General features: G+C 41.0%; 1 protein-coding gene across 1 annotated transcript in view; it reads left to right on the top strand.

Moving 5' to 3' along the window:
- dennd4a (DENN/MADD domain containing 4A) overlaps positions 1–12,527 on the top strand; it is an 81,299-nt gene that overhangs the window by 12,805 nt on the left and 55,967 nt on the right. The window contains exon 2 of the mRNA XM_084334296.1: positions 12,301–12,527. This exon is cut by the window's right edge and continues 105 nt beyond it. Within this exon, the coding sequence (XP_084190422.1) occupies positions 12,322–12,527 (206 nt within the window). The 5' untranslated portion in view covers positions 12,301–12,321. The remainder of the gene's footprint in view (positions 1–12,300) is intronic.

Genomic DNA, 12,527 nt, shown 5'->3' with positions numbered 1-12,527 from the left:
TGGGGTATTTTAGGGTACTTTGGGGTATACTTTGGGGTATTTTAGGGTACTTTGGGGTACTTTGGGGTATTTTCTGGTACTTTGGCGTATTTTGGGGTATACTTTGGGGTATTTCCTGGTACTTTGGGGTATTTAGGGGTATACTTTGGGGTATTTTGGGGTACTTTAGGGTATTTTGGGGTACTTTGGGGTACTTTAGGGTATTTTGGTATATTTTAGGGTACTTTGGGGTACTTTGGGTAGGTGTATTTTGGGGTATACTTTGGGGTATTTTGGGGTACTTTAGGGTATTTTCTGGTACTTTGGGGTGATTAGTAGAACCCCTTCTGGTTAGATATTTAGCACATCTGTGGTCACAGAATTGTTGGAGGGTTCTTCTCGTTTTTGTTGTAGTTGTTGAGCTGCGTGTGATGTTGCTGTTCTTTATTTTTTATTGTAGGATCGGCAAGAAAAGTGCTCAATTCTGTTCTGTTGTAATGGAGTTGCTATGGTGATGATTAGTTGTCATCCCATGTATCTCTGCTCAGTGTTGAGGGAAACCAGATAGAGAGGCAGTGGACGGCATGGTGGCTGGAATGGAAGATTACATCTCTAGTTAATCCTACATCTGCCAAGTATTATGGGACACGTCTGATGCTGTATATTTAGCAACATGTATGTATGTATTTGAATGTGAAGGCGTGCCCAGGTGTGGATATTTTTAAAAGGGAGGTGGAGGTGTGGCATGTTAATCCCTTTAGGCGTAGCCTACAATCTCAGCACAATTTTATAACGACGTAACATACCGGCCATTGAAAACTACGGAGTTCCAGAATTATAAGTTAGAACTTTGAGAGAACTTTCCAAAAGAAAATGCACACCTGCAAAGGTTAAGGGAACCGGACCGCAAATGATATCACATCATAAATCAGTCTCTCTATTTATCAGTCTCTCAGTCTGACATGATTATCGTTTTTTTTCTTCAAATGTATTCAAGAGTAAACATCCTAACCATGTCACAACAGCAGTCATAGTGTATATTTTCAGTAATACGTTTGTTTACCAATAGGTTAATGTGTTATTAGGGAGATTTTAGTTTTTGAAATGTGTTGTTTTGATCGCGGGGATCCGCCATTTTGAATTAGCTTTTGTCGCTGAATGATGACGATTGTAGTAATTTTGAGAAGAGGACATCCAGAGCTCTCAATGAGTGTTGGAATTTTCTTTAAACTACACTTCCCAACGGCTTCTGCCTTCAAGCAAATTACTAGTGTATGAATTTCTTACTCGGGATTATATACCACAAAACTGAATGTTATTGGCATATATTGGAGCACAGTTAGTTTGTCTCCCCTATCGTGAACATTTAGCAACCATCCTATTTTAAATCAGTTTAAAAATGGCGAAGCTGTCGCAAGAATAAAAAACCTACTGTACATACAGTAGATTTCATTATCTGTTCTTCATGCACGCCTGGTGATACTAAATCCAAATTGAACTCTGCCATTGGAAAGAGTAGATTTGGCCCGATCCATAGTGTGCAAGTTGGCTATAATAAGGTCATTTATAGGCCTCATATTCTATATTCTATAATAATATTTCAAATTACATGGGTCCGGATGGCAGAATTCAGTACTGTATCTACAAAACCTTCTGTTTAATCATCTTCCCTTTATTAATTTCCTTAGATTTCTTGTACACGTGATCTCAAGAAGGTACTGTTTCTTATGCAAAAAATAATCATAATTCATATTCTCCTTTGTTTCATCACAATTTAAGCAAGCCTAGTAATAGACACAATGTTTCTGACACTCAGAATACATTCACTGAGGTCCATAGATGTCCCTAGATACCAATAACATGCAAATGGACCTTGTAGAAGTGGAGCAATCTTCCATTTACTTAGGTATGTATTTTAGGCAGATTTTCAGAAAATAGGGCTCCGGGCTTAAGAGGTTAAGGGAATGTGTTCCTATGAGAGAGTAGTTTTCTAACTTGACGACGGAGTAGCCATTGAATAAATTGTATTGTGTATTGTTAACAAAGGTCACTGTGAAATGATATCAGCCAACATTTTCAGTGTTTGTGTTGCGGTCTTTGTCAGAACGGCCTGGTTTAGGCCTACAGTAGACAGTGGCAAGGACACGGTTTTGACCGCATCACCTGTGCCATCAGTTGCTTTTTCTTGTCTCGGTTTGAATGAAAATGAAACTTGATCATCGTCATTTATAATGTGACAAAGACTTAAAATGAATGTTTTGTAACCCATGGACCGTGTTCGCACAGTGGCCATATTGCTCTTATGTCATGCTCGGGTTGGGATTCCTTTCTGTCATGTTCCCACCTGGAACAGGGTGGAAAGAAATCTCCTTTAACTAGTGAAATGTTAAGCTGTCTCCCACTGCATGGGAAGAATTCTGGACCATAACGGTTCTTAATTCACATTCAACTCACGTCAGGTTTCTGTCGTGGATATCAATGAATTTTCAGAAAAGGCCTAATTTTACCTCACAGTGCTCTGATCACAAGTTTACATCCTTGGCTCAATTATTTCCTCAATGTGAAAGCCCTGAGCTCTGACATGGCCTGATCACCCATGCCATTACCGCAGATTGATTACAGGTCATTCATCCAAGAAGCAGCAAGAGGGCTTAATTTGAGGCGTTGGCTTGTTGGACGTCATCAAGTAAAGGAATGTGAATCACTACCCACCTTCAAAACTGCTCTTAAAGAGCACCTACGGGAGGCTGCAATTCGAAACTGGCCCCTGTAAATATCCAAACCCAACCCCCTCCAATGTACAGTTTCCCCACCCCACCTACCCAACCCCCCCCCTCCCACCCCACCTACCCAAACCCCTCCAATGTACAGTTTCTCCCCCCCCCCCCCCACCTACCCAACCGTATATAAACCGTAGTTTCTTCCCCCTCAAATGTATATACTCTCGAATGTATATAATGTATACTCTCTTCTTAGAAACTCTGTCTATTAATCAGAGTTTCCAATGCCAGGGTCTATATGACAGGCGTTGTTAAACAGTACTGTATATTTGTAGATCTGGTATGTCATAAATGTCTGGATGTAACAGTACTGTCTATCTGGGTGATTCTCATGAAATCTTGATTTCAAAATTTCAAACATAATTTTTTTTAACAAACTTGCATCAACAAATTTCCTTTCCAAGCACTATAAGCCAGGGCCCTCATTTATCAACGTTGCGTACGCACAGATATGTGCGTAACCCGTGCGTACGATCATTTCTAAGCAAAGTGTGGGACTTATCAAATTGAACTTGTGCTTGACTTTGTGCGTATATATACGCACAGCTCGGAGCATGCGTAGCTGGCGCCCGGTGGTAGAATTATTGCAGTCTGCAACGCGGAAATAAGCTTCCGTGCATTACTTCCAACACTGGCGTGTTCAACTTCTGTATGACCCGTAATTCATTATAGTTCATTGTAAAATAGCGACAGTAGTGTAATTATAACGGGCTCACGCGCGAACAAGAGGTTGGCTTGCTTGTTTGGCACTGGGGGCAGACGCAGAACACCCACCTCCAAACGCGATTAAATATTGTTTCAAATAAAAAGCGACATACTATTATTTTGTGTCATGTTTCCAAATAAGATTGGCCACAACGAAATGCTTTCTACTTCAATTTGTTGGTTAGAATAGATTACCTCGCTCCGTTGAAACTTCACTGAGACTGAAAGTAAATGACAGTATTTTTTTTGTGAGCTCCGCGCACAGACGTGATAATAATAATAATAACAACAATAATAATAATAGCTTCATTTAATATAGCGCCTTTCAAGAGACCCATGCAAGGTCGCTTTACATAGATAGGGGGGGGGGGGGGGGGGGAAATAACAAAGTAATAAACATAGTGGACACTGGACAGACACACAACATATAAATATGATGATGGGATTCAAGTTCGCGTTTTTATTGATCACATAGGCAGGCTATACATAGGCTACATGGCACGGTCCATCGTGATATTGTAGATGGATCGAGTAATAGACTGTTATTATTACTGTACCACCCATGTAGCTGTCAAAGCTCCATCACAAATGCAGTTATGTGAATAGAAAGGGATTCCACTGTCGTTGCTGCCGGGAGGAAAGGCATGCTGCATGTTTTCAATTCATTAAATAAAACGGATACTTTTTGCAAGGGTTTATGACTGTCATACAAATAATCAACCAACTACATACTGTAACTTTTCAGTGCATGTTCTTATTTACATTGTGACAACAGCTTTGTGAGCTCCCGCACACAGACATGATGGAATTCAAGTTCATGTTTGTACATGGCGTATAGGCTACATACATCATACAGTGAGATTCATTGTTCTTGTATATGCTCTCGTATTATTGTTTATATAGGCTACCCAATAGCGACATCAAAATAGATTGTATGCCTCTAGAAATCATATGCAGCAGGTAGAAAATTGATGGAAAATCCGTCGCAATTTGGAATAAAATTGAGGAGAACTTTAATCCCTGGGTATTAATCGAACAAAACGGAAAAAGGCAGTAATATTCCAGCACAGTCTTTATTAGTTAATATGGTCTTTAAGTTAATAGATATCATATCCGACATCACCGTACGTGTACATGTCTGTCAGCCTGTCACGTATTTCTCCATAACACGCTTCCCTCGGCTTAGTCCACTTTCCCACATTTCATGGGGGTGTCCATTACCGTATATGGTTAATTACGGGCGGTGCTATATGCAAATACGTAAAACCGTGCACGAGCTGCAGCGTAGGATCAAAGTGATATTTATCAAGACAGGTGTGCGTACGACCTGTGTTTTTTTTTTGCATACACACATTCTAAATGATGTGCTTAAGAACAAAGATAGAACACTTTCTAAGAATTGTTGATAAATGAGGGCCCTGGTCTGGAGTATATGTGAATAATAATTAGAAAATATTTATTTACAATTTAACACCTTTTTGAACACATTTTCCAAAATAAGTCCTTCAAATTCTCATTATTGCAACAGTCTTAAAACTTCAAGACAATAAGAAAAGCGTATACATTTTCACAGTTTTAAGAATTGATTATTAACAGTCATAGACACATACCTGAAACTATGAAATAATATATATCCTTAAATAATCATTTTTAGAATAGTTTGTCATATTACTCTCATTACCGCAACACCTTCTGCAGTCGACAACCTAATTTGTGTGATGTTTCATGGAAACCTGAATTTGTTTTAAAATGTCATAGTAAACCTGAAAGCACATAACAAATAGATCATGGACATGCTTTTAGAATCAAATTATAATTGTTCACTAAATTAAATAAACATAAAATTAACAGCTGTTGTGGTAATGATACATGGGTTTCGGAAATGAGATTAATGATTTCGGTAATGATAATAAGTATGCTAAGTGTTGCCAGACACAACTCGAGGCTTAAGAGCAAGCCTGTTGGTTATTCAAAGCAAACCACTTGGTGTGTCTGATTAGCCACAAACACCAAAGCAGTCAATTACATTTGTGTCATTTTACTTGCATCATAAAATTTAGGTAACACAACAAATTACATAATTATGAAAACCTCTAATTTACTGTCTATTTGTCAAGTTAACAGTGAACCTTTTTAATGAGAGATTATTTCAGGGCTTGCCAACGCTCACTGACTGCAGTGACTGGATGCTTTCATAAAATTGCAACTAAGGCATTTGCATATCCTCTCAATCAAATTAAGAAAAAAATGCATTTGTTCAGCTCAACTCACAACTTTATTCTGTTTAACAACATTCTGTTTAAAAATACAATAAGATGCAATCAATATACAGAATAATAACAAAAACAAATAAAACATTTTCCATAGAACAATCATTGGTTCAGGTCATATACTTCAAAAAGTGCTTTAAATACCAAAAAATAACTCAAACAATCACACATATCATTATAGGCCTGATAACGCAAAATGTGCAACTCTGAACCTTGCTTAGATAATACAATCCATATAGGCCTAAGATAAATGTGTATATTCTGGTTAAAAACAAGTAGGCCTGTACAAAATGAAATAAAAAACAAGGACACAATCATGACAAAATGGTTGTCATGTATAAAACATGCTTAGACCTGTAGAAACCCCCACCCCACAACACGCATTTACACACACCAGTGTTTTAGACACACTTCTTTGTGTATTTAGCCCAGATCTCAGCTGAAACACTAAAATGACGTGCAGAGGATGTGGCAGGTAGTGGCTCCGGGATGACACATTTGATGTCGTCCAAGTAATACCACACTTTCTCTCCATCGAACCTCCGAGATGGAATGTAGAATTTGTTCTCTCCAGCACAATTCATCGTGTCAACCTCATATTGATCATCCACAATCTGTAAAGGACATAGATAAAAGAAAAAGTACAAAACAGGACTCAGGATTTACCATTAACAAGTAACCTAGTGATATCTAAAACTAGTTCTACATATACCTGTGTGATGGTGCCAGGGAACAACTCTGCATCATACTCCACAAGGACCCACTTTCCCACTTCTAACACAGGTCCTGGCTCTGCATTCTCCGTATCTGACTCCACATTCGCTCCTATGAAGGAGCACTCTTTTGGGAGAAAGCGTCCGCATGCACTGCCGCAAAAGCAGGATACGCCCGGGTCTGGATTACCCCTGGTTTTGTAGATGTCAGCTATAAGCAGAAATTAAATAATAAATGTATTAAAAAAGCATATGAATCAATCAAGTTAAGCCAACTTATGACAATTCATTAATTAATTAAAACACTCTTAACAGGAGCACTCATTCAAGGGTACTACGACTATGCTTGCACCGCATGGTACCAAAGCACCCCAAAGGCACTAAAAACAAGATTACAAACATCACAAAACAAACTGGTCAGACTACTGCTTGACCTTACTCCTAGAACCCACCTCACCCCTGCCCACTTTGACAACCTAGGATGGCTTAGAGACGACAGAGTACAGCAACTTGCAATGGGCCTGGTCTACAAGATACATTACACCACTAAGGTACCCATGTACATGTCAAAATACTTCCCAAAGGTCAGTGAATACCACGACCACAACACCAGATGGAGTGCCACAAATCATGTTCAACCCAGATTCGGCACAAACAAGGGTCTAAACACCTTTTACGCCCTACCCACAGCCGTAATTTTTTTTGAATCTACCCACCTTCAAAACCGCTCTCAAAGAGCACCTACAGGAGGCTGCAATTTGAAACTGGCCCCCGTAAATGTCCAAACCCTCCCATCCCACCCCCCCCCCCACCCACCACCTCCCAGTGTACAGTCTCCTCCCCCTCGTATGTATATATTTTCTGTTAGGATCTTTGTTTAACAGTACTGTATATTTCGTGTATGTCACAATTGTAACAGTACTGTATATCTGTATGTCATGTATGTCATAAATGCCATGATATATCTGTATATCTGTATGTTGTGTATGTCATAAATGTCATTATGAATTGAAAATGGGGGACCCTGATGTAAACAAGACGAAAGTCTTTCTCTGGTCTGCATCCCCTTAACAATTGTGTGTATTGAGCTGTACTGTATTGTACCCATTCTACAATCTATTGTGTTCAATCAATCAATGAATCAATCAATCAAACTTGTTCAACCTCATGTCACATTGACTTACCTGGTGAATCTTCATAGTCCCGGGCACTGTATTCAGGGATGGAGGAATCAAATCCTGGGCCGAAATGATCTCATCCTCTGTTACCATGTATAGCCTTACAGATGAGTGTGTTGCCTGCCAGTTGCTCATGCAGTGTGTTGGTGTCTGGGATGCTAGTTCCATAAGCAACAAGCCGGTCTGCTAGGTTCTTGAGTGCACCCCCTACCCCATCAGGGTCACCCTTGCCATGAGATGCCTCTGAGAAGTTCCAGGTGACATATTCAAACCCTCTCATGAAAGGCACTGTCGAGGCCAGATAGAACGCTGTCTTGTTACGGTACTGGGAGGTGGGTCCATCTGAAATAAAATGGATGTGCTTCACTTCTGGATGTTCCTCCCGGATGGACTTGAGCACTGGATTAAGATGAGCCCACGTTGCAACAGCATCATGCTTTAGGGACGCTGACAGAGAGGCAAAAGACTCCACACATCCCCCACATGTATTTGACCCCACTGTATGAAGCGTCACTTGCTGGTTCCCGCCACCAAAGTTGGTGTCTTTCACTTCCCTGGTGTACTTACATCTAGTTAGTGTGGGTGACCACCCACACTATTGTAAAGATACTATTTATTTATTATTTATTCCACCGATTTTTGTCCAGTAACTCCTGCCAGAGCTTTTTTTGGTCCAACTCGAGTTGCTAATACTTTTTGGAAAGTTTCACAGCACCGTTTGGCGACTTTAAACAGGAACTTTTGGTCTATAAGGAATGAATGGCAGAACATTTTAGAACATTTGTGATGTCACAGTAACTTGTCATAATAGAACATTCTAGAACATTTGTGATGTCACAGTATGATGTCATTCTAGAACATTCTAGAACATTAGTGATGTGACAGTTAGGGATGCCCCAATCACGTTTTTTGCCACCGATACGATCACCGATCGTCTTGAGCCATATCGGCCGATACCGATCCGATACCGATCGTTTTTGGTTTTATAAAAAATATATATATTTTTTTTATTTTTTTTTAATAAAATATATATATTATATAATTATACTTGTAGTTGTATTAGCTGCGAGACATCGCCACCACGCAACAAATCAAAATGCTCGCTATCTCCACTGTCTGTGTGTATACTCTGCTTTGGTCAAATCACATTCAGCATGCCCTCAGCAGGGTATATCTGCGGCTCTGCAGATATACCCTACTCCCTCAGCTAGCCCCTTTCGTGACTGAGATGCAAGCCGGGGCTCGAATACACATCGAATCAATGTTATAAGACATTGATATCAGGAGCTATCTGTAGCTACTGCTAGCCGGCTAGATAACGTTAAGACAACGCCTCAGTGAACTATTTCGTTTAATGGGACATTTAGTTTTGAACAGTGAGCTAACGTGAGCTAACGTGAGCTATCATGCACTACTAGACTATTGCTGGAGCATTTGTTGATATCAGGAGCTATCAGTAGTTAGCCGGCTAGATACCGTTAGACAATGCCTCATGTATTAAACTAAAAGTGAATAGTTGACTGGGTAATTTTGTTTAACTCTTATGCCCCCCTAACGATTTGCAGACTTGTCACCTTAGTGCATGAAAAGATTGCATCACATTCAAGGTAATAAAAAACTTAATTTGTAATATTTCGTTCCAATTCTTTTTTTATGAATACCACTATGAACGTAACTCAACATATCTATCAAAGATTCCAAAGATTTCCGTTTGTAGGGTTATGGTTAGGGTTAGGGTTGGGGTTAGGGTTAGGGTTAGGGTTGGGGTTAGGGTTAGGGTTGGGGTTGGGGTTAGGGTTAGGTTAGGGGACTGTTGAGCAAGTGTTGGGGTGGGCACAGGCACAGGGATGAGATTTTACCTTCTCCGAATCTTTCTGTCTGGGTAACCCTAACCGTAACCCTAACCCTAACCCCCATGGCAAGAAATACACCACTATGGACGGTTTGAAAGCTAATATTGTTAACTTTTGTGTTAGAGGGTTTCAAAATCTAATCTTTTCAAATTCTGTGAATATATGGAAAATAAGCAAACGGACACAATTTCATGACATAACAATCAACACAGCCATCGTTGTACACAGAAACACAAAAATATAGGCAAAAAACACAAAATAGTCGCTAAGGGGGCAGAAGAGTTAAACAGTAACGGTAGCTAACGTTAGCTCACAGAGGTTGCATGCACTAGAGCAGACTATTGCCGGAGCTTGTTTACACGGGTAAGGGAGGGGCAGGAGGAGGAGGAGCGGCAGTTTGCAGGTCCTGTGTGTCTGAGACAGAAGTCAGCGAGTGAGATCTCCGCTAAGAATTGGATCATGTTTTTCTATCGGTTTTCACGATCGGCGAAAATAAAGCATTATCGGAATTCACCAATCTCATATTTATACTGAATATCGGCCGATCGATCGTGGCATCCCTAGTCACAGTATGATGTCATAATAGAACATTCTAGAACATTAGTGTCACCCCCACTAATTACAAGTGTGGTTCAGTTAACTCTACCACAAGCGGTTCAAAAGATACAAAAAGGGGGCGCGGCCTAAGGATCACGATGAATCCCCTGAAGGGGAGGAGCCGAACCATGGGGGCGTGGTCAACATAGACCAATGAAAGAGGATATCCCTACTGATTATGATGTCATAATAGCACATTCTAGAACATTTGTGTTCTATATATATAGGATAGCGGTTCAACATCTGGGATTGGAAGGTCTGGACTGGAAGGAGGTGTGTAAAGAATTGGCTGAGGGGGCTGCGAGGGACAAGGCTGCGAGGGACAAAGCAGCCCAGGATAAGATAGCAGGGGGCAAGGAGGGTCCCGCGGAGGGGGGCTCAGACAGGAAGTAGCAGCAGTAGCTGCACTCCAATGGACAATGTAGTTGATGACGGGGTCCAGTAGAAGAAGAAAAAGAAGGTGGAGAAGAAGGAGAAGAAGAAGAGCCCATAAAAAGAATTGCGGAGGGCAGTAATACGCCTCGATGCGTCTACTCTGCCGGAAATTCAAATAAGAAGAAGAAGAAGAATTCTCTCAGAAGATCTCATTCTGAAGCAGAATCAGGACTGACACATAGACTGAAGCCTGCATTTCTCAAACAAGAGGCCTAAGGTCTTCTTCTTCTTCTTTTTGGAGTTTTATGGCGGACGGCCACCATAATTGGGGCATTTACCGCCACAGAGGCCTAAGGTGAGTGTCCACAATTTAATGTGAGTGTCCACAATTTAATGTTCTAGAATGTTCTATTATGACATCATACTGTGACATCACATATGTTCTAGAATGATCTATTACGTGTATAGATGTAGCAGTACTGTCTGTCTGTATGTCATGATGAATTGAAAATGGGGGACCCTGATGTAAACAAGACGATTTGACCAAAGCACAGAGTATACACACAGACAGTGGAGATAGCGAGCATTTTGATTTGTTGCGTGGTGGCGATGTCTCGCAGCTAATACAACTACAAGTATAATTATATAATATATATATTTTATTAAAAAAAATAATTTTAATTTTTTTTTTATAAAACCAAAAACGATCGGTATCGGATCGGTATCGGCCGATATGGCTCAAGACGATCGGTGATCGTATCGGTGGCAAAAAACGTGATCGGTGCATCCCTAACTGTGACATCACTAATGTTCTAGAATGTTCTATTATGACAGCATACTGTGGCATCACAAATGTTCTAGAATGTTCTATTATGACATCATACTGTGACATCACATATGTTCTAGAATGATCTATTATGTGTATAGATGTAGCAGTACTGTCTATCTGTATGTCATGATGAATTGAAAATGTGCCTATACAGGCTTCTGTCCCGTCAGGAGGGACCGCAATACTGATCCGTTAGCTTTGAAGCCGGGGGTGAAGCCTAAAAGTGCTCAATGGGTGAGATACGGACAAGGCCTCTGGTATGCCACGGTTTGTAGCAGTGACACAGACGAGGAAATAGCTTCACGCAATCTCCCTACTACCCCAGTGGGGAAGTACAGCCTGCTGTTTTATCAGTTCACCACCAGTGAGCGAGAAGCAACTGCTGAGGGAGATAAGGAAAGTTCTTTAGCTAAGGCACAGTGAGCTAGCCATGTGTTGCGGGGCTCCCTGAGTGCATCTCATTGTGATGAAGCTGTACTGAGCTGACTCCCAGGCAGAGAGTCCCTCTCTCGCCTCTCACAATGTTGCTGGCGCTCCAAATAAACGGAGCGAGAATATCACTTCTCAACATGTTGAAGTGCATCGCTACAGTACTATGAATGCTGTCTGCCCGTTCTCGGGTTGAGGTTTCCTTTCCAAACACAATGTTTATTTCCTCGCAAAGGCATTTGTTTTATTTTTACATAATTTGCCGTGGCATGTAGCGAGGTCAAATCTTAAGCAATACCATATTTCTTGCTGAAATATGGTGTTTTCACGAACAGGAATGCATTGTAATTGCTTCCAGATGGGCTCATTTATTTGGCGTTGGTATGTTTTCGTCTGTCTGTGTAATTTATATGCTGTGAGCCATTTCTATTTCAGGTCTTACCGTTGATTTAATTCCATTTTAAGGAAGATAAATATTTATATATAGTTTTCATGTAATTCAATATCTCCAAAAAATTTGCTGACAAAGCATGACTGATGCACCTTCTCACCCTGCCTCCTTCTCTCATTCTCTGTCTTTCCCTCCTTCCAGCCCACAGTGTGGGAATGGGAGATGATGGAGGACAAAGGGCCTCGTGTAGCCGACTACTTCGTGGTCGCCGGCCTCACCGACTCCTCCAAGCCTCTTGAGGAGGAGCTCCACTTCAACGACGCCTGCCCCCGGTCTGCCAAGCCCAGGGCCCCCATCACCGATGTGGCGGTGGTGATCCGCTCCCTGGGGGAGGAGGTACCCCAGGGCTTCACCTGCGTGGACGTCAC

The sequence above is a fragment of the Notolepis coatsorum genome (genome assembly GCF_963971535.1).
Source record: "Notolepis coatsorum genome assembly, chromosome: 18".
NCBI classification, from domain to species: Eukaryota; Metazoa; Chordata; class Actinopteri; order Aulopiformes; family Paralepididae; genus Notolepis; species Notolepis coatsorum.
Note: the sequence above shows the minus strand (reverse complement) of the source record. Positions and strands in the feature narration are given on the sequence as shown.